Source organism: Cebus imitator, unplaced genomic scaffold, assembly GCF_001604975.1.
Source record: "Cebus imitator isolate Cc_AM_T3 unplaced genomic scaffold, Cebus_imitator-1.0 Scaffold64, whole genome shotgun sequence".
Taxonomy (NCBI): Eukaryota; Metazoa; Chordata; class Mammalia; order Primates; family Cebidae; genus Cebus; species Cebus imitator.
In genome coordinates, this window is record NW_016107379.1 from 1,151,850 (window position 1) to 1,174,838 (window position 22,989).

The window sequence follows — 22,989 nt, forward strand, 5'->3', positions numbered from 1 at the left end:
TAAAATCTAAGACAAATAATGAGCTTTACAACTGAAGGCAATCCAAAAGATAACACAGAACATTAGGATACTACAAACATTTTGATTTTATAAAATCTACATGTCTTTATCTTCCTTTCCTTCCTATGTTTCCTCCCTCCCTTTCTTCCTAAAAACACCCTAAAGGCAGAGCTCAATATGAATGTAAAATATTGAATAAACAACTTTATTTCAAGTAAGTTCATAGATACATAGACTGGGGTTGGCAGCTTGATTTTTTGTATTTGTTTTGAACCTGTACTGCTAATGTTAAGAATCGCGAATAGCATTTCTATTTAGCAATAGCCCCTCTCCCTTTATTTTCATACCATGTTGATGTGCCCCTAATTCTTCAGTGAAAAGATTCATAAAGCAATGAGGTGTTCTCATTTCTAAAAGTGAACATATCAGTGTAGTCAAATGATTTCAATCATGACATTCTCAAGTGTATTTTGCACTGTCTACATACTCTTAGAAGTTAATGTTTTATATCTGTGAATCATAAGCAAAATGAAAACATCTTAAAGATGACAGGAGTTAGCCAAGCACTGATTTAACAAATCAAAATCTTGAAGGTTTGAACTGCCACATTTGAATATTTAATAAATCAGAGACGGTGTCTTATGAAGGTTATCAATGGCTCTGAAGACCAGCTTTAAAAATTCACAGAACTAGAAAAGTACATGTCAGATTACTGCACAAGGATAAAGCATGGTCTGAGATTCTGTGGAAAGCAGTGAAATTGGTGTCCTTTACCAAAAAAATAAAATACATCATGGGGAGAATTTGAGGATATTCAAAGGAAAATTATATTTAAAATAAATATGTATTATTAATTAAACCTGAAATCAAATACTTTTTCACAGTTGATTTAGGTGACCCATCCTCTTGAATACTGATGACAACAATGGTATCCTCCTTTACTTACAAATTAAATGCCAAAATTAGAATGTAATTCCTTCACAGACTCCAAGTTGATATTTCAAAGTATAATAAATATATACAACTAGTATAGACCAATAAAAATACACACTAAAGAATAATAAAGACAGAAGTGGATAAAAAGCTAATTCACTATGACTTGAAGATGTGATTTTGTAACTTCTTTTGTAACGTCAGTCATTCTGATATGAACTTCCAGCATGAGACAAATTACTTTGAGATTAATTATTGTACCTACATCTACTAAAACATTAATAAAAAGCAAAGCACCATAAAGAAAAAATTGAAAGTCTGCAAAGGGACCCTTGTGGCCTCCTGAGAGAAGCTTTAAGAAGTACTACATTGTTCTCCAAATTTCTATATTTTTCTGGGCAAACAAATAATTATATACCTGTGTTTCTTAATGTCATTTATTCCATTCTTCAGATTTCCCAGCCTTTCTGTTGGATTTTGCCTAAAATAATAATTTGTAAAAGGAAATTTACAATAATACAATTGAGAAAATTATAAATTAAAATTTAACATCTATTTGTTAATTAATGCATTCATTAAATAACATGCATTAAGTTCCTACTGTAGACTAGACATCTGAGTTTAGGGAGGTGAAATGACGTGACCTCCTCCTGGAGAAGCCACAGCTAAACGAGAGTTTAGAGTGTGTATGTGTGTGTGTGTGTGTGTGTGTGTGTGTGCGCGCGCGCGCACGTTGTTATTTATAATACATATATATCTATAATTTAACTAATATATATATTTATATTATAAAATATAGCAGTGCTTTAAATAAGGTACGAATAAATGCTTTAAAGAACAGGCAGGCACTATCTTGCCAACTCTACAGAGAAAACCAGGGCAAGCTTTAGAGGATCATTTACATCTAAACTGGAATCTTAGAAGCATGCAAGAATTCCTACTGGCAACCCATAGCTAGGTTTTTAGTTCTAAATTTACTAAATTTTAATGCCTTTTTAAAAGTTCAGGTAGAAAAAAGCAGCAAAATGCAATTTTAAACAAAAATCTAGAAGTCTCCTCTTTTCTGATAAATTATTTTTAATGGTAAGTAGAAACTGTGGTAATTTAAGGTAAGAACAGAGGAGCACTTTTTTAAAAATGAAGATTGATAGAGGTCATATAATGACACTTCATTATCACGACTAATTTTCTTTCAAAATAACAAGATTATAAATAAATTACTCATTTTTTATATTGTCAAAGTTTATGTGGCACATGAAAAATTTGTAATGTGTATATAAAGACTAGTGATCAAGTCAGCATGTCAAGGATGGCCATTGACTGAGTAAAATACATTTTTGTTAAGTATTCAACTGTCCTCTTTGAACACTGAATTTATTCCTTTTACTGTAAAATTATATGTTTAACCCACTTCCCTTTATCCTCACCATGCCCTTTGCCTCACCCAGTCCCTGTAATCTACCTTTCCATTCTCTATCCCTATGTAAAGTTTTTTAGCTCTTACATAGAAATGAGAACATTGAGTATTTGTCTCTTTGTGTCTGGCTTGTTTCACTTAAGATAGTGACCTTCAGTTCCTTCTATGTTGCTAAAATGACATGGCTTCATTCTTTTTTATTGCTAAGATAGTAAATTACTCCTTGGTTTATTTTGCTCTATAACAGATAAAGATGATCCCCAAAGGTTGCCTGAAAAAATCAGATCTCTTTTTAAACTAGTTTATAAGTAGGTACTGTGATTCTGTAATGTGAGGTGAATTAAAACTCCCTATACGGCAAAACAGAAAATGACTTTCTTTAAATATAATTTACCTATATAAAAAAAGCACAAAAAGTAAATATGCACCTTATTTTAAAATGTGTAGAAACAGAAAACAAAGCCTTTACACTTTCTTCAAGACAAGGGGTTACTGGCTGTCATTCTTACCTGCAAAGCCTCCGAATCAAATCCTCAGGTCGTCGTGTTATCTTTCTGGGAAAATCAATTTTTTCAATTCCTTTGAGAATCAAATTGTAAGTCATCATTTGGTCAATCCCAGAAAACGGTGGGCTAGAGAAAATCCCAAACAGGACACATTAATAACAGGGTCTGAAACACATTTGGAATGAATTTTCTTCCTTCCATCTTTCCTTTCCTCCCTTCTTTCCTTTCTTCCTCTCTCTTTCATAAGTTGTTTTATAACAAATCTGGATATATCCTATAAAATAATCTCACTAATTTAATATTGCTTAGCACATCACACACACACACACACACACACACACACACACACACACACACACACACAGGTAATTGGTCAGGTGGGAATGAACACTAAAAAGAAAATAAAGGGACAGAGGTGTGATTTTTTGAGATAGGGTGAATAAGAAAAGCCTCTTAAAAGCTGACAGCTGAGCAGAGGCATGAATAAAGAGAGAGAAGGAAGTGAATGCAACACACCACTACCTGTGGCAGAAGGTTCTAAGACAGGAAGCACATAGGCCATAAGTCAGGAGTGGGCCTGGGTGGTCCTGCATAGTGAAGTGGGCAGTGTGGTTGGTGGAGTGAGGAAGCAAGAGGGGAGTACAGAGATGAGGGCGATATTGTATAGATGAAGTGGCTATCAGAAGGACCTGAGGATGTATTCTGAGAGGAATGATCTCAATTATAGCAGCCAGAGTTAAGCTTTTCCTAACGCATGGCGGATAAGCTATGATGGTGGTAGTGAGAAAGTCAGGGGAAAGGAGCCCCAGTAGCCTTGCCTAGGACAGTAGTGTTGAAAGTAGTGAGTTATTACTGATTTCTAGATCTATTTAGACTGTGCAACAGGCTGAATGTCTGTTCCTCCAAATTCATTTGTTGAAACCCTAATCCCAATGTGGTGGTATTTGGAAATGAGGCCTGTGGGAAGTAATTAAATCAGGAGAGTGGAGCCCTCATGAATGGGACTGGTGCCATTCTAAGGAAAAGGTAGAGAGCTAGTGGCCTGGCTTCTGGCCATGTGAGAATACAAGGAGAAGTCAGCAGTAACTCGGATTAGGATGCTCACCATAACCCGACCATCCTGGTAGGTACCCTGATCTGGGACATCCAATCTCCAGAACTGTGAAAAATAAATGTTTGCTACCTAGGCCACCCAGTTTATAGTATTTTGCTATAGCAGCCCAAGGTGACTAAGACACATGGTAAAGCCATCAGGATTTGCTAATGGGGTGAATATGGCATGTGGGAGAAAGAATTCAAGAATGATGCTAAAGGGTTTTGGCCTTGTTGGAGATGTTATTTCCTAAGAGAAGAAAGATGGAGTTGGGGTGGGTGCAGAGCAGGTTATGGGGAAGGGAATCAAGTGTTATGTATTAAACATCCAAATGGAAATGCTAAGCAGAAATGTGAATTTATGAGACTGGCATTCAAAAAGGGGGTTAAGGCTAGAAGGATGACTTGGGGAGTCATCAGGCAGTATTTATAGCCATGAGAATTGATGGTATCCAGAGATTGAGTGGGTAAAAAAGAGAATAGAGGTCAAGGACTAAGTTGGTCCAATGTTGAGGGGTAGGAAGATGAGAAGAATCTAGCAATGGAGACTGAGAAGGAGTCACCAATGTGGGAAAAGGATGGAGAAGAAAATTCTAGAAACCAAGTGAAGAGAGTATTTTTTTAAAAGTACTGCTAAGATTGGTAAGCAAAGACTGAGAATTGACCACTCTGAATTTGGATAACATTTTAACTCATATACTTTGCTTTTAAAAATACTTTCACTGGGGTCTGTTGGGAGGTGGGCTAGGGGAGGGACAACAGGGGGTGGGAAGGTTGGGGAGGGATAACCTGAGGAGAAATGCCAGATATAGGTGACGGGGGGATGGAGGCAGCAATCCACATTGCCATGTATGTACCTATGCAACAATCCTGCATGATCTGCACATGTACCCCAGAACCTAAAAAATACAATAAAAAATAAAAATACTTTCAAGGCCACGTGCGGTGGCTCACACCTGTAATCCTAGCACTTTGGGAAGACAAGACGGGAGGATCACATGAAGTCAGGAGTTCCAGACTAGCTGGCCAATACGACGAAAACTGTCTCTACTAAAAATGTAAAATTTAGGCGGTCGCAGTGGCAGGAATCTGTAATCCCAGGTACTCAGGATGCTGAGGCAGGAGAATTGCTTGAACTCGGGAGGCAGAGGTTGCAACGGGCGGAGATTGCCTCACTGCACTCCAGCCTGGGCGACAGAGTGAGACTCTGTCTCAAAAATCAACAAATAAATAATAGAAACACTTTCGTATTTATTCTATTATGTCATTTAATTTTTGAAAATTAAAGATGACTTTCATGAACTACTTTGCTGTATCTCAGTCATGCTGGAGACCTTGTGCTACTGAGCCTTCCCACTGTAGGTAATAAATGAGACAGTCAGTGCACCAACTTTTTATTAAACTATGTTTCACTTGTAAAGAAAATGAAGCAGGAAACCAAAAACCTTGTTATGATATTTTTCAACTTATTTATATATTTACACTACTGGTTTTGTTTTTTGTTTTGTTTTGTTTTTTATTTTAAATTCCCTCCTATGCTCTAAAGTTCAGGGCATTTAAAGTTAACCTTTCCCATGTCCTACCCAGAAAATCATTTACGGGGGAAAAAAAAAACAATTGTTACAAAAAAAATTTTCTTGGCCTAGTGTGATGGCTCACACCTATAATCTCAGCACTTTTGGAAGTTAAGGTGAGTGGAGGACTGCTTGAGCCCCGGAGTTTGAGACCAGTCTGGGCAGCAAAGTAAGACCCCATTTCTGTCAAAAAAAAAAAAAGAAAGAAAGAAAAATTAAAATTAGCTAGGCATGGAGGCATGTGCCTGTAGTTCCAGCTATTCTAGAGGCTGAGGCAAGAGGACTGCTTAAGCCCAGAAGGTGGAGGCTGCAGTGACCAGTGATCACACTACTGCATTGCAGCCCGGGTGACAGAATAAGCCTGTGTCTCAACATACAAGACAAAACAATTTCTCAACTTCTTTATGACCTACTCCTTCTAACATGTTACTCCAGCTGGTGAAAAATTATATATATATATATATACATATATATAATTAACTACAGGAAACATCATGTATCTCTTACAAATGCAGCTGACAAATTTCCCAGAGAGAAAGAAACAAAATTTTTGAAATAGAATTTGTTGTGCCCAAGCCCTTAAACAACTTTTCTCTGAATGACTCTGGATATTTTCTCTTCCTTCCTTCAGAATCACAAGCAATGAATATTTGAAAATGATTACAGACAATATAAAATGATCTTTCATATTTGTTTGCTCAATGCATGTGGACAAAGTTGTAAAATGTAGCCACAAATAGTCTAACACTGAAATTTGCAATGTAAAAAGTTTAAGAAGATTCTATGAAAGTATTTTTGTAAAGTATGTGTTAAGACTTGTATCCTTCAGATTTTTTAATGATCACCATTCTAACTGGCATGAGATGGCATCTCAATGTGGTTATGATAAAAAATCTGGAGACAATAGATGCTGGAGAGGATCTGGAGAAACGGGAACACTTTTACATTGTTGGTAGGAGTGTAAATTAGCTCAGCCATTGTGGAAGACAGTGTGGTGATTCCTCAAGGATCTAAAAATAGAAATTCCATTAGACCCAGCAATCCTATTACTGGGTATATACCCAAAGGATTATAAATCATTCTATTATAAAGACACCTGCACATATATGTTCATTGTGGCACTGTTTACAATAACAAAGACCTGGAACCAACCCAAGGGCCCATCGATGATACACTGGACAAGGAAAGTGTGGCACATATACACATGGAATACTATGAAGCCATAAAAATGATGAGTTCGTGTCCTTTGTAGGGACATGGATGAATCTGGAAACCATCATTCTCAGCAAACTGACACAAGAACAGAAAATCAAACACTGTATGTTCTCACTCATAGGCAGGTGTTGAACAGTGAAAAACGTGGTCACAGGGAGGGAAGCATCACACACTGGGGTCTGTTGCAGGGGGCTAGGAGAGGGACAGCAGTGGGTGGGAAGGTTGAGGAGAGATAACATAGGGCCAGATATAGATGATAGGGGCATGGAGGCAGCAAACCACCTTGCCATGTATGTACCTATGTACATGTACCCCAGAACTAAAGTACAATTTAAAAAAAGACTTGTATCCTCACCACTAGACTCATTCTGGTATTTCTTAAAGCATTCCAGATGCAAATCCTCTCTGAAATTAAGACTGAGATTATTTGGTTTTAAAAATTATGAGGATGATGAAATCAGTTAATCAGAAATGGAGCTAGAAAACCAGAAAGAAAGTTGCCTTGAGTCATCTGTGTGTATGCCCATGCATTATATCATAAACACATATTGAAGGAAAGTGAGTCACATTTAGTCAGAAGACTTAGTATCACATTATTGATCTTGGACAGGTAGCACTCTCACCTGGTTTTCTAATCTATAAAATTTAAGTCATAAAATAATCATAATAAAAATTCCTAACTTATCTTCCACACAAGTTTGTGAAAACTAAACTCTATAATATACATGTCAGGGCTTTGTAAAATGTAAAGTACTTTACAAATGTGGGGTAATATCACATATAGCCTGTGTATGTGTGTGTGCATAGGTGTGTAATGTGTGTATGTACGTTAAATATTTGAGATCTTGGATTCATTAATACAGTCCTTTAATCTCTTTAGGAATGACAATTCAATTTTCACTGCTAAAACCCCTGCAGTGTCTTGTCTTTGTTCATTAGCACCTCTAGAAAGCAGCTGACAAGAGGATTAAAATTTAAATCCTGAAATGGGGCTTTGCTCTAGCATTTCTGGTTAATGATATATTGGGAAGATGGATAAATTTAGTTTAATTGATCAATGGATTTAACTAAACTAAGATTTCTGTTTTCTCTCTTACACAAAAAAGAGGAAATAACATAGCCCGTGACTTTCATCTCTTCTCTTATTCTTATGCTGAATTATTAAAACCTTCATACTTAATTTGTTATCTACAGTAGTAAGTCTTGCCATGCTAGGTAAACCACAGCGATTCTATATTCCTTTCCTTTGCCTTCTTGATTCTTTGTGTTATAAACCAGCAAGTTCACTGTATGTGAAAAAATGTCATGAGAAAAAGGTATCAAATGTAATCAAAAACATTTTCAAAATGTTATGCTCTTAAAGTATATACACTTTATCATTAGTAAGGTTATTTTTGCATTTCTCGGAAGAGGTGGCTGCACAAAACTTGAAGGTACATACTTGCCAGTTAGGAGTTCATATACTAGAATTCCAAGTGACCAGAAATCCACACTGAAGTCATGTCCTTTGTTGAGAATGACTTCAGGAGCTACATATTCTGGAGTCCCACAGAATGTCCACGTTTTCTGTCCAGACCCTATTTTCTTTGCAAATCCAAAGTCAACCTGGTAAAGAACAGCAAAGAAATTTTATAGAAACCATAAAACTCAAGCTCATCTTTAAGTCTCCATTTTACCTCTGAAATCTGCTTTCTACACTCAACCCTTCCTTTTATACACACACACACACACACACACACACACACACACACACAGAGAGAGAGAGAGAGAGAGAAACCATCTGATGTATATTTGATGTATTCCTTTGCAGGGTCAGATGTGTATCTAGTTGCACTGGGGAATGTTCCATGCACACACCCCTCTGCCCAGGACCCCTAGAGGATAAGAGGAATGGCTTAGCAAAGGGGAGCCATAACAACACCTTTGAAGCTCAGGGCAAGCAGGACTAAACACGTTTAATTCAATGGTGGTATTCTTTGGGAAGAAGAAACAAGGAAGAAGTGATGGACACCTGTGTAAGTAAAGCTCCATCATGAATGTAAAAACAATAACAAAATCAAGAGTTTGAGAAATGGACTACTGCTGAGAAGAGGGGCTGAAAATTCTGGACAGTCTTTAAAACCCATTATACGCAATGTCTGCACCCTACACATTTTGGCAGTCCAAAGAAAGCAAGGGTAGTCTCAGGCCAACTTTGTCTGGGCTCTATACACTTTTTGCCTCTCTCAGGAAGGCAGGGGATGGGTAGCATCTACATTAACTTATTTATTCCGAAAACATACATTTCGCACCCAGTCAAGGTCAGGCTTTGTGCTAGGCTTACAGATACAGAGTTAACTCAGACATTCAGTATGTTAGCAAAATGTACACATACATGATTAATATTATGTCTTGTCATGTGATATAATTAAACAAAGTATAAACTCAGAGGGCAAAAAATATGTATGTCGAGAACATTAGGGAGATGATGGTTTGGGAAGATGTTATCAGGAGGTGACATCCAAGCTTAGCCCTGACTGAGGATTAGGAAATCTCCCAGGGTAATGAATCAGTGCCATCCTCTTCTGTTTTGGCAAAATAGACCTTTCCTCTTCTCTGAGAGCCTATTTGAAGAACTCCATGCACAGAATAGACAGAAAAAAATGGGAGCTACAGAAGGGCCCCTCATTGAATCGAGGCAGTGTATATGACTGAAATCCTTCCCTGCAAAACAAACAGTCGGTTTCCTTTCACAGGAGTATTTAACACATACTTTTCATCTCCAACATGTACAGATATTATTTTAATAAAACTGTCCTCCACTTTCCTCAAATAAACAGTCACACAAATTGTTCCTGGGCTTAAACGTGCACAATTTCACATAGACCCTCTCAATAATACAGCAACAATCTTGGCAAAAAGGTAAACAAGCAAGGTTCACCTATCAAAATAAGCCCTATAGAAGTCAGTGAACTATAAAACTCAGCTCCTATTTATTTATTAAAATATTGATATTTAAAATTTTAATTTACCTTAAATAAGCCCTTTAGAAATTTACCATTTTACTGGCTACTTTTAGTATTTACCACACAACAGCAAGGATTTTCCTACTGGAAAAAAAAAGAAATTTAATCTAATTTGAAGTGGGCGTTTGTTGATTTTTTCATCCACGCAGAATGACTCACAGTGATTATATCTACTAGGTGGCTGGAGATATTAGAAAATTAAAATTTGCAACCCGCTGAGATTAGCATAGCAACATACTCCCCAGAGAAAGAACCAATATGAAAATCCTAGCTAATTTTATAAAGATCAAAATTCAAAAGGCAAGAAAGTGATGTTTATAACTGCATTTGTATGCACACATATATGAAAATATTCTATTTTGTTGGTTTATAACAGCCTTTTGACTCATTTTTTAAAATTACATTTAAGTTTTCCTCGTAAAGATCACTGGAAGCTTACTGCCTATTTAGGAGAATTTCTCTACCTCTGAAAGCGGTGTATTTCCATTGGAATTGCTGGTTTAGCATTTGCAGTATTTGAATACTGCCCCAAAGAGAAGGCAAAACTTACATTAAAATTTTAAGATTTATGTAAATGTATCACTTTCCTTATCTCCTTTGATCATATAAACTTTAATCTAATCCATTTTGTCAGAGGAAACTGACACTCAGACCTATCCAAAACATGCGCCTAATACAGAAGGCCCCAAATCTTCCACATCATGTTCTGTGTATTTTCTATAAAAATCATGCTATGTCTGTCTTGTACCACCATGGATACCACCAGAAAGCCTCAGTCTTTTTTTTCACCCCAGCTCTTCTAGACAACAGAAAGGTTAAGTTTCTGTATTAATTCAATGAATATTTATCGAGTACCACTATATACCAAAAAAACTCACTAAGGAGGTAGGATTTGAGCAGATTTGAGTAGAAATCTCAGTGAAATACGAAAGAGAGCTCTGTAAGTATCTGAGCAGCAGTCATGCTGGTAACAACAAGAGCCATGCAAAGGCCTGAGATGGAAATATGCACGGTAGGTTCAAGAACTGGCAAGAAGGCCAGCGTGGCTGGGCAAAAATGGATGAGGGGAAGAGAGGCAAGAGTGAGAGCATTGTGGGTTTGTAAACCACAGAAACAACTCCAGATTTTTCTTCTTTTCTAAGAAATCACAGTAAGATTTACAAAAGGGGTGTGGCATAGTCAGACATATTTTAAAGGGATCTATCTAGGAGACAAGAAAATAGACACCCCCCAACTTTTTTTTCAAACGCTACTAGCAAAACTAGTAGAGGATTCAAGAAGAATACCTGAGGGAGCTGTACACAGGTTTGACCTTGTCTCTATTAATTCTCATTATTAATGATGGCTTACATCGTGCTGAAATCATCATCTCCAAATATTTTAATAAACTAGAAGGTTTTAAAATGATTCTAAATCTGCAGTGGTGATTGCATCATTCAGAAATAGAAAAAATTGCATTGTGGCTTGCTGGAACTGGTATCCAATAAATAGAAACTCTTTCCCAGAAGTCGCTCTCTGGGTCAGTAAATTTGTCAGACATTGGTTCTCTTGGTCACATAAAAATAGACACAAAATGACCAATGTAATTAAACCAGATGACTCATGGTGACATACCATTCCAAAAAAATATTTACCTGGCATTTTAGCGTACTTTCTTTATCCAAGTCTACACAAATGAAATCTGTTTATCCTGTCCACCAACAACCAAAGTTGATGTAATGTCTTTCTGTTACTAACGTCCATCTACTAAAAGAGGCAACAATGGATGGTTTCGATTGAGTAGAAGTGAAAGTGAAAGAGGCTAAGATATGGGATGAATGAGTCTTTCCAAGTAATGGCCCATTCTTTGTTTGGTGTACAAATTCAGCTGAAATACCTAGGAGTATTTAGAAGGTGGGCGAGATGAAGGGAACTCTTGCATACCCAAGGACAAACTGGATATATTTTCTGAGGCTCATCTCATATGCCACCATTTCTTTGAAGCCTTACTTGAATTTACAGAACCAATTCCTTTCTCCTATGAGGTTCTGTAATACTTTTTATATTCCTAATTACATCCCTGATGGCAGCAGTGTCAAGTTGTGAATAAATCTAACTCCTTTGAAAAGGCAATTCATCCTATACATTTTGTACCTCTACAGTATTTGCAACATAGATGTTCACCTGTGTTTAGTGAAAAAAAATTGAATGAAGAGATAATCATTAATGTCAGTTTCAGTAAGACATAATGAGGTTTAACAAGGTCATGGATACTTGTTTGTAGTAAAATTTGAACCATTCACAGGGGCGCTTCTTATTATATAAATTGTTGAGGAAGTAGAAGGTGTTTAAGTGAGAAGCCACAGCATGTGTTAAGCACATTGGTAGAAAAAGCTTAACTGTCAAGTATAGCTAATAATGATCTGGCTAATAATGGTCTGGCAATAAAAATATAGTTTGAGTTAGCGATTATTTTTAATTTTCAATTTAGAAAATAATTGATACATATAAAATGACATATAAACAAGTTATAAAGCATGAGAATAAAAACACCCCTACACATACCACCACTTTAATAACTACACAGAACCAACCACAGAAGCCTCTGTGTTCCTCCCACAGTACCCTCTTGCTCATTGCCCAAAGATCCCACTACCCTGACTTCTGTGTTCATCATCTGTTTGCTTGATTTCTAATTTAGCTACAAATCTAATATCCTTATATATTTATATTTTTATTTTTTGTTTAATTTTAGGTACATCTTAACATATTTGATCTTGGGCAAATAGTCTTTTTTACTGAAAAATTATATTTGTCAATTTAATACAGGCTGTATATAGTCTACTTATTTTTACTGCTGTACTTTAACACCATTGGATTAACACAGCATGATTTTTTTTGTCCATTTTGCTTTTGATGGACATGTGTGTTATTTCCAATTGTATATTATTGCAAAAATGCTTCTTATTAACATAACTTTCTAAGTTATGTAGTAGAAATGTACACAAGAGTAAAAATGCTGGGTCAAAGAAATGGTTTCTTCAACTTTACTAGATATTGCCAAGTTATTTTCCAAAGAGATTGTACGATATTGCCACCCTTTTGTATGAGAGTTCTGACTGCTCTACATTTTCACCATCATTTAGTAATATAAACTTTTTAGTTTTTGCCACCTGTGAGTATAAAATCACTGTGGTTTTAACTTGCCTTTCCTCCACTAATAATTAGTTTGAGCTACAGCATTATAATTAGTTCTCATATCTAAGGGAGCAATTTATTCCCACACTGTTCTCCTTATCATCAGAAATGTCTTGGCTATTTTTGGCCTTTGGTTATTCTACATAAGTCTTAGAATCAGCTTGCCAAGTTTCACAAAAAGCTCTGCTAGAATTCCCATTGGAAGTGTATTTAATCTGTAGCTGAGGAGTGATTCAGAAATGCGGGTTTCTTCCATCTTAGGGCTCTGTCAACTTCCAACTGGCTATGTTCATTAACAAGCCAGAAAGAACCCATAAAGATCTGCAAACAATTTTTATAGTTCAGGTCTGATAGTGGTGAACATCGCTTTTGCTCACATTTCATTATCTGGAACTATGCCACGAGGTCACAACTAACCAGAAAGAAGGCTGAGATATATTGTCTAGCTCTGTACCCAGAAGAGAGAAAAAGCCATATTACCTATTAATTTAGGTCTTTTAAACATCTTTCCATACTTCTTTATGTTTCTCAGTAAAGCTTTTATACACTTTTATTAGAGTTAGCTCTAGATACATATTATCATGCCTTTTGTAAATGGCATTTTTATTCCTATGTATCAACTATGTTTCTGGTATTTAAAAATACACTAAGTTACTGTATTATTAATCTTACGCCCACAACAAGACTAAACTCTCTACTTGATTCTTGTTTTTTTCTAACTTTTATTTTAGTTCCATGGGTATATGTGCAGGTTTGTTAAATAAGTAAATTGTGTGTCACGGGTGTTTGGTGTACAGATTATCTCATCACCCAGGTGATAAGCATAATATCTGATAGGTAGTTTTTTGATCCTCTCCCTCCTGCTATCTTCCACCCTTAAGTAGGTCCTGATGTCTACTATTCCTTCTTTGTGTCCATACATACTAAGTGTTTAGCTCCCACTAGTAAGTGAGAGCATGCAGTATTTGGTTTTCTGTTCTTGTGTTAGTTCTCTTAGAATAACGGTCTCCAGCTCCAACCATGTTGCTGCAGAGGACAAGATTTCATTATTTTTTATGGCAGTGTAGTATTTCTTGTTGTATATGTGCAGCATTTTCTTTATTGTTGATGATGATTTAGGTTGATTCCATGTTTTTGTTATTGTGAATAGTGCTGTAATGAACATATGTGTGCATATGTCTTTATAGCAGAATGATTTATATACCTTTGGGCATATACCCAATAATGAGACTGTTGGGTTGCATGGTAATTTTAAGTTCTGAGAAATCACCACACTGCTTCCCACAACAACTGAACTAATTTACATTTCCTTCAGCAGTGTGAGTGTTCCCTTTTCTCTGCAACCTTTCCAGTATCTGTTATTTTTTGATTTTGTAATGTTAGCCATTATGACTGGTGTGAGATAACATCTTACTGTGGTTTTTATTTGCACTTCTCCAATGACTAGTGATGTTGAGCCTTTTTTTTTTCATATGCTTGTTGGCCACATGTATGTCTTCTTTTGAGAAATGTCTGTTCACACCCCTTGTCAATTTTTAAATGGGGTTGTTTTTCTTGTAAATTTGTTTAAATTTCTTATAGATTCTGGCTATTAGACTTTCGTCAGATGCCTAGTTTGCAAAAATTTTCTCCCATTCTGTATGTTATTTATTTACCCTGTTGTTACTTTTCTTTTCTTTCCTTTTTTTTTTTTTTTTGAGACAGGATTTCAATGTGTCACCCAGGCTGGAGGGCAGTGGCATGATTTTGGCTCACTGTAACCTCAACCTCCTGGGCTCAAGCAATCCTCCTACCTCAGCCTCCCAACTAAGCAAAACTACAGGCGTACACCACTACACCCAGCAAATTTTTATATTTTTTGTAAAGATGGGGTCACATTGCCCAGGCTGGTCTCGAACTCCTGAACTCAAGCAATCCTCCCACCTTGGTGTCTCAAAGTGCTGGGATTACAGACACTGTGCCCAGCCTCTTGTTATATTCTGGATTTGCATAGATTTAATCATTTCACCTGGAAGGTTTTATTGTTCACTTTCCAATCCATCTTTTAATTTTATTCATAGTTTACTGCATTGGGATGTCCTGTAAAATAGTGAATAGAAGTGCTTATAACACTGACTTTTGAGAGTCAATGGTACACTTCTAATGTTTCACAATTATGTACAGTGTTTGCCCTAAATTGTGTACGATATCGTTCATTAGATTAATAAAATCATTTTTCTTCACAGTTTGCTAAGATATTTTTTCATAACTGAATGTAGAAATATGTTAACATTTCCTCAGCATCCACTAAGGTAGTTATATAATTGCTTTTCTCATGTTTTTCTCATTTAATCTGGTAAAGTGGCAATTTAATAACATTTTTTAAAAAATTTTAAGACTTCATTTTTTTAGAGCAATCAGTAAAAGGGAATGACACAGAGATTTCCTGTGTAATTCCTGCTTCCATATGTAAACAGTTTTCCCCATTATCAACAACATCCCTCACCAGATGAAACACTTGTTACAACTGATAAACCTATATTGACACATCATAAACACCCGAAGTCCACCTGTTACATAAGAATTCACTCTTGGTTTTGCATATTTTATGGATTTGGACAAATGTATAATGACATGTTTCCACCGTTACAGTATCATACAGAGTATTTTCACTGTCCTAAAAATCCTCTGTGTCAAGTTTTGGTAGTTATGATTAAAGGTGCTATAAACTTCTGTGTATAGATTTTTGTGTAAACAGAAATTTTCAACTGCTTTCCATGAATATCAAGAAACATGATTGTTGGATCACATGGTAAAGGTATGTTTAGTTATGCAAGAAACCTTCAAACTGCCTTTTAAAGTGGCTGTACCATTTGTATTCCCATCAACATTTGGTGTTGCCAGTGTTCTAGAATTTAGCCACTTTAATAGGTGTGGAGTGGTATCTCATTGCTTTAATTTGCAATTCCCTAAAGACTTACAATTTTGAACATGTTTCATATGCTTATTTGAGACCTGTATATCTTCTGTGGTGAGGTGTCTCTTCGGGTCTTTTGCCCATTATTTTATCATGTTGTTTGCTTTCTTAAAATTTAAAGCATTCTTTATATATTTTTATAGCAATCCTTTATCAAGTATGTTTTTTACAAATATTTTCTCCCAGCCAGTGGCTTGTCTTCTCATCCTCTAAACAGTCTTTCACAGGGCAGAAGTGTTAGTTTGTTTTGTTTGTTTGTTTTTTTATTTGTTTTGAGACGGGGTCTCACTCTGTCACTCAGGCTGGAGTGCAGTGGCATGATCTCTGCTCAATCCAGCCTCCTCCTCCTGGGCTCAGGCAATCCTCCTACCTCAGCCTACAAAGTAGCTGATAACTACAGGTGTGAGCCACCATGCCCACTACTTTTTTGTGTTTTTTGTACAGATGGGGTTTCACCATGTTGCTCGGGTTATTCTCAAACTCCTGAGCTCAAGTGGTCCACCCACCTTGGCTTCTCAAAGTGCTAGGATTACAGATCTGTGCCACTGGGTCCAGTCAAGAAGCTTTTGATTGTTATGAAGTCCAGTTTATCAATTATTTCTCTCATGGATCATGCCTTTGGTGTTGAATCTGAAAAATAATTGCCATATTCAAAGTCCTCTAGATTTCCTCCTATGTTATCTTCTAAAAGTTTTATAGTTTTTCATTATATATTTAGGTCTTTGACCCATTTTGAGTTAGTTTTCATGAAGCATACACGTTCTGTATCTAGATTTACCTTTTCTGCATCTGGATGTATAATTGTTCCAGCAGAATTTATTGAAAAGACTATCTTTGCTCCATGTATGGCTTTTTCTTATCTGTCAAACATCAATTGTCTATGTTTCCATGAATCTATTTCTGGGCTGTATATTCTGTTCCATTGATCTATTTGTCTTTCCTTTTGTCAATTCCACACTCTTCACTATGGTAGCTTTATAGTATGTCTTGATATTGGGAAGTGTCGGTCCTCCGACTTTGTTCTCCTTCAATATTATATTAGCTACTCTAGGTCTCTTGCTTCCACATATAAACTTTAGAATTAGTTTCTCACTATATACAAAATAACTTGCTGAGAGTTTGATTGAAATTAAATTGAATTAATAGATCAAGTTGGGAAGAACTGACATATTAAGGATACTGTCAAAGCGAACTAAATATGGCCTGAGAAGGAGTCCATACTTCTATATTTGAGTCCTCATGGACAAACTGCAACCTAACCAGATAGGTAGACAAGATTGAAAACCTAACTTTGGAGTATGCGCCTGTAACAATAGCTGAGTCTTGGCCGATCCCAGCAACCATACTTCAACCACTTATACACTGCCGAGTGTTAAAACGGTGTTCAAACGGTGTTCGAATAAGGAAAACACCAACCTATAACCAATCCCCAGCTGTTTCTGTATCTTACTTCTGACTTCTGTATGTCACTTTCCTTTTTTTGTCTAAAAACTTATTCTGACCATGAGGTACCCCTAGAGACTCCCTGAATCTGCTGTGATTCTGGGGCTGCCCGATTCATGAATCATTCATTGATCCATTTAATTCTTTTAAATTTAATTTGACTGAAGTTTTTCTTTTAACAATACTGAGTCTTTCAATCCATAAACATGGAATACTCCACATTTATTTTAGGTTTTTTTTTTTTTTCATTTCTTTCATCAAATTTGTGTTGTTTTCTTCACATAGATCTTACATATATTTTGTTATATTTAAACTTATTATATTTTTGTGAGTACAAATGTAAATGGTATAGTGTTGTTCATTTCAAATTCTAATTATTCATTTCTAGTATATAGAAAAGTGATTGATTTTTGCATATTAGCCTTGTATCCTGCAACCTTGCTATAAGAGCCTTTTAGTTCCATGAGATGTTTTGTTGTTGATTTTTTAAGATTTTCCACATAGACAATCACATCATCTGTGAGCAAGGACTTTTATTTCTTCCTTCCAAATCCTTGTACCCTATATTTCCTTGTCTTGCTGCATTAACTAGGACTTCCAGTGTAATACTGAAAAGGGTTGGTAAGAGGAGACATCTTTGCCTTGTTTGTGATCTTAGTGGAAAAGTTTCTAGGTTTTCATCATTAAGTATGATGACGTGAGCTGTAGGCTTTTTGTAGATATCCCTATCATGTTGAGAAAGTTCTGTTCTGTTAACGGTTTACTAAAAGTTTTTTATTATGGATGAGTATTGGATTTTGTCAAATGACTTTTCTGCATTTATTGATATAATAATTTGATTCCTCTTTTTTTTCAACCTGCTGATGTAATGGATTGCATTCACTCACTTTCAAATATTGAACCAGTCTTGAATACCTAGAATAAATTTTACTTGGTTGTAGTATATAATCTTTTTTATACATATTCTGTTTGTTAATATCTTCCTGGAAGCTTCTGGATCTATATTCATGGGAGATATTGGACTGTAGTTTTCTTTTCCTAGAATGTCTATGTCTGCTTTTGGTATTAAAGTAATGATGGCCTCATAGAATCAGTTACCGAGTATTTCCTCTGCTTTCTCTTCTGAAAGACATGGTAGAGAATCAGTATTATTTTTTCCTTAAATGTTGACTGGAATTCACCACTAAACCTATCTGGGTCTGGTTCTTTGTGCTCCAGAAAGTTATTAATTACTGATTTAACTTCTTTAAGAGATATAGGCCTATTTGAATTGTCTATTCCTCTTGTGTGACTTCTGACAGATTGTGTCTTTCAAGGAATTAGTCCATTTCATCTATATTATCAAATTTGTAGACACAGCTGTTCATAGTATTCTTATCATTTTAATATCCATGGAATATGTAGAATCCATATCCATGAAATCTATGAAATCCATGTGCCTGCTTTCATTTCTGATATTAATAATTTATGTCTTCACTCTTTGTCTCTTTTTTTCTTAGTTAATCTGGATAGAGACTTACTGCTTTTGTTGATCTTTTCAAAAGACTTTTGGTTTCATTCATTCCCATATGCTAAACTACATGCTAAGTTCAGCAGTAAACACCCTAGCAGAGTTTGCCGTTACAGGGCTATCAGCGTAGAGAGGCAGATAGGTGATCAAGAGTCAGGCAATGATATCAACATTTAATATGTCTTATATTATATTTTCTTATACTCTGTATAAGATTAAATTGCTCTGTTAACACATCCTGTGCAAAAGCAGGTAGGCAGGCTCTGAATTTTAGCTGAGGTGTACTACTTCACATGAGTTAACAATATACTCATATAGGACATTTATTGATGAGCAGCAGCTGAGATTTATTGGATTATTATTTGTTAGAGTAAAACCAAGTTTTCTCCTGAAGAATTGCAAAAATGCTAGATATTATATAAATGCTACATAGGTTGAGAACAAAGTGCGTTTTCCTTTAAATTCTTTAAGTATTGCCCTACATCTTAATATTGTTATTGATTCATTCACTACAACCAGAAGAAAGGTTATTAACCACTATTGCCTTCATCAGCTCTTCTCGGCCTGAAAAGTGAAGTGAGATATAGGAAATTCTGTGATGCGCAGGTAAGATATAATGATGTGAGAGTTTTCATGATCCTTTAGTTCTTTAATCTCCACTCAGTGTGTTTTCTGATAAAAACAGCTTGAACCCATGAGATATTCATTTTAGAAAAAATCAGGCTGACAATCTCAATCATGACTAAAGAATAAGAGTAGAATGAGGTCTTAATCCCTCAGCACAAACTCATCATCTGTAATTATTAAGAAAGGACACACCATTACAGGCTTCCAAGACACACTTCCAAACTCCAGACTTTTCTCCTCTTATTTAGGTCTTTTTTTCTGGGATTTCCCTGGTTTTTCCTCTGCTGAAAAACAAACAGACAAGCAAACTTTCCCTTACTTGCCTTCCTTAGGTATCTGACCTCTCACAGATATTGCCAATAATTGATGAAGTAGGATAAAAATGCCAATTATCAGAATTTGTAGAATGAGACCAAAGTCACTTTTATAAGACATTGTATCCAAAACTGGACTGTCCACAGTGTCCATCACCCAGATGGAAGTCCTGTTGTACTGCTACAGGGGACACCCCACCTCGGTCCACCCTTTCCAGCCTCCGTCCCATTGTCCGCTGAGGAACGTCAGCTAAAACAGCTTTGCCGGGCTGCCAACCTAATCAGGTCCCATCTTTTCTACTTCATGAAACTTGCTTAATGTCCCAGTATATGATGACATTTTGTTAATGTGTATTCACCACCTATAGGGAACAATATTATACAAGCCCATTAGATGAAGTGTATTATTTGTGTTGTATACATCTTCTAAAGCTTTAGTGATTTGGGATCTAAATGTTCTACCAATTTCTGAGGACCATATATTAAAATTTATGCAATTGCTCTTATGTCCTTATCTGCCGAGTTTCTTTTATTTTTATTTTTGAAACATTTCATTAGGTAAATAAAAGATTATTATTTTTATATCACTTTGGTGAAATTGGTCTTTCATGATCACGTGGTAACCCCACTTATCTCCAGGAATTCCACCCTTTTAATTCCAACCTGTGGATCCTCATATTTTAAGCATATATCTTGTAAACATCACATAGGTCATTTTTATTTTTTAAATGTATTTGACAATTGTTTTTTAAATGGAGAATTAAGTAAAATCCATTTACATACACTGTATTTATTTTCTATTTTCTTAATTTATGATTTCTCTTTGATTACTTTTTAGATTTTCTGTTTCTCTTTTGCAGCTTTTTTTAAAATAACATTTTCTCAAAAAAAAATTCCTCTTGCATGTTCTTCACATGTACCCCAAAGCCTAAAATGCAATAAAAAAAAAACTTCTATCCTTTATTTTAATTCCAATTATACCTACTCTCAGTTTGCATGTTCAATTACTTCACATTTTTTAAAATTTTAATACTATATATGGGAATGACAATTATTACTTTATGCCATAATTTTTAAAAAGTTAATATGTTTACTATTTATTTATGGTCACCACTTTTTGTGGCATATCAGATTCTTCATTAGGGATCTTTTTTTTTTCTCCCTTTAGCATATCCTTTGTATTTAGAAGTAAACACCCTTTATCTTTTTCTGAAAATGTCTTTATTTAACCCTTCCTGAAAGACAGTTTTCCTGGGCATATAATGCAAGTTTTTCATTTACTTTTTTTCAAAACTTTAAATTCTACTGTATTTTAGCTTCAATTGTTGCTGCTGAGATGTCAACTGAAAGCATAATTTTTATTCTTCTATATGTAAACTATATTTTCTCCTTGGGATAGCTTTTAAGACTTTGTCTTTGTTTTTGTTTTGTACTTTCACTACTACAAGAACTAACATCCATGATATCCTTTTGGTACTCTGACGTGCCTCACCCCACAATGAATAAGAGCAGGCCCTGTGTAGTCAAAAGAACACATTGGAAATGCTATTGTGTGACTTTGAAGAGCGGGTCTTCCAAAAGCTTTATAGCTTTTTCATTGTCTCTTGAATGACTCACTCGGAGGGAAGCCAGCTGCCATGCCCTGAGAACATTCAACCAGTCCCAGGAAGAGGCCTACCTGTAGAAGAATTAAGGCACCCAATGAATAGCCAGCATCAGCTTGCAGCACATGAGGGAGTCGCCTTGGATTCAATTTCTCTAGTCTAATGGGTCTGTGAGCCTCCCAGTGACTGCAGCCCCCGACACCACCTGACTATAACTTCCTGAGAGATCTCAAGCAAAATCACTTCCAAATTCCTTACTCACATGAGACCATAAATGATTATTGTTGTTTCAAGCCATTATATTTTGGAGTGATTTGTTATGTAAAATAGGAACTTGTTTATCCCAGTTTAGATTTGTTGGGGTCCCCTTACTTGATGATTGGCATCTTTTTTAATTTCTGAAAAAAATTCAGTTTTTATTTCTTAAATATTGCTTTTCCCTCATTCTCTATATGATTTTGCCACTCTGTTCTCCAACTCTTTTTATTTCTCGTTCTTGTGTTCCATGTTTTCATGTCTCTATTCTATGTAAATTACTTAAATTTATCTTTCAGTTAACAGATTGTGTTCTTTTTTGGGGCAATCATCTGCTATTTAACCTTTATGCTACAGTTTTTAAAACTGATTTATAAGCAATAAAATTTATTGATTTTTAGTGTACTGTTCATTGAATTTTAATGCATATTATACTGATGTAGCCGCAGCTACTGTACTGTCAAGATGTAAGCATTCCCATTATTTCAATTCCCTCATGTTCCTTTCCAGTCAAATGTTTTTCCCAGAGCATTGTATTGATGTCTGCCACCTGCTCTAGAACTTTGATACATGGAATCATGCAGAAGGTTCTCTTCTGTGTGTGGCTTCCTCTGCTTGTCAGTTTAAAAAATGCTTTCATGTTGTTTCTTTTTACTGGTGAGCAGCATTCCATTGCTGAGTGCACTACTGTATGTTTATACGTTCAGTTGATGATGGGTATTTTGGCTGTTTCCAATTTGGGGGCTATTAGGAATAAAGTTGTTATAGAACTTGTGGCCAAGATATTTGAAGATATGACTTCAGTTTTCCTGAATAAATACCTAAAAAGTGGAATTTCTTGTCACAGACTAGGTATATGTTTCACTCTATGAAAAACTGACTAGATATTCTTTGAAACGGATTTTCTTTTCCTAACAGAAACGTAGAGAAACATCCTCACCAACACTCAGTATTATAAATCTTTTTAAGTAGATATGAAATGGCACCTATGTGGTTTTAATTTGTGTTTCCTTGATGGCTACTGACATGGCTTAGTGACCATTTCTATAGTTTCTTTTGTGAAGTCTTATTATTATCATTATAATAAGTACTGGGATACATGTGCAGAACATGCAAATTTGCTACATAGCTATAAACGTGCCATAGTGGTTTGCTGCACCCATCAACTTATCATCTACATTAGATATTTCTCCTAATGCTATCCCTCCCCTAGACCTCCATTCCCTGACAGGCCCCAGTGTGTGATGTCCCCCTACCTGTGTTCATGAGTTCTCATTGTCCAACTCCAACTTATGAATGAGAACATGTGGTGTTTGGTTTTCTGTTCCTGTGTTAGTTTGCTGAGAATGACGGTTTCCAGC

General features: G+C 35.8%; 1 protein-coding gene across 3 annotated transcripts in view; it reads right to left on the reverse strand.

Moving 5' to 3' along the window:
• Positions 1-22,989, reverse strand: part of PRKG2 (protein kinase cGMP-dependent 2) — a 121,064-nt gene that overhangs the window by 11,939 nt on the left and 86,136 nt on the right. For all 3 annotated transcript variants that reach the window (XM_037739151.1, XM_017530203.2, XM_037739152.1), the window contains 3 exons: positions 8,179-8,342; positions 2,860-2,982; positions 1,352-1,414 (listed from right to left, as the gene is read on the reverse strand). In XM_037739151.1, coding sequence (XP_037595079.1) covers positions 1,352-1,414; positions 2,860-2,982; positions 8,179-8,342 — 350 coding nt within the window. The remainder of the gene's footprint in view (positions 1-1,351; positions 1,415-2,859; positions 2,983-8,178; positions 8,343-22,989) is intronic.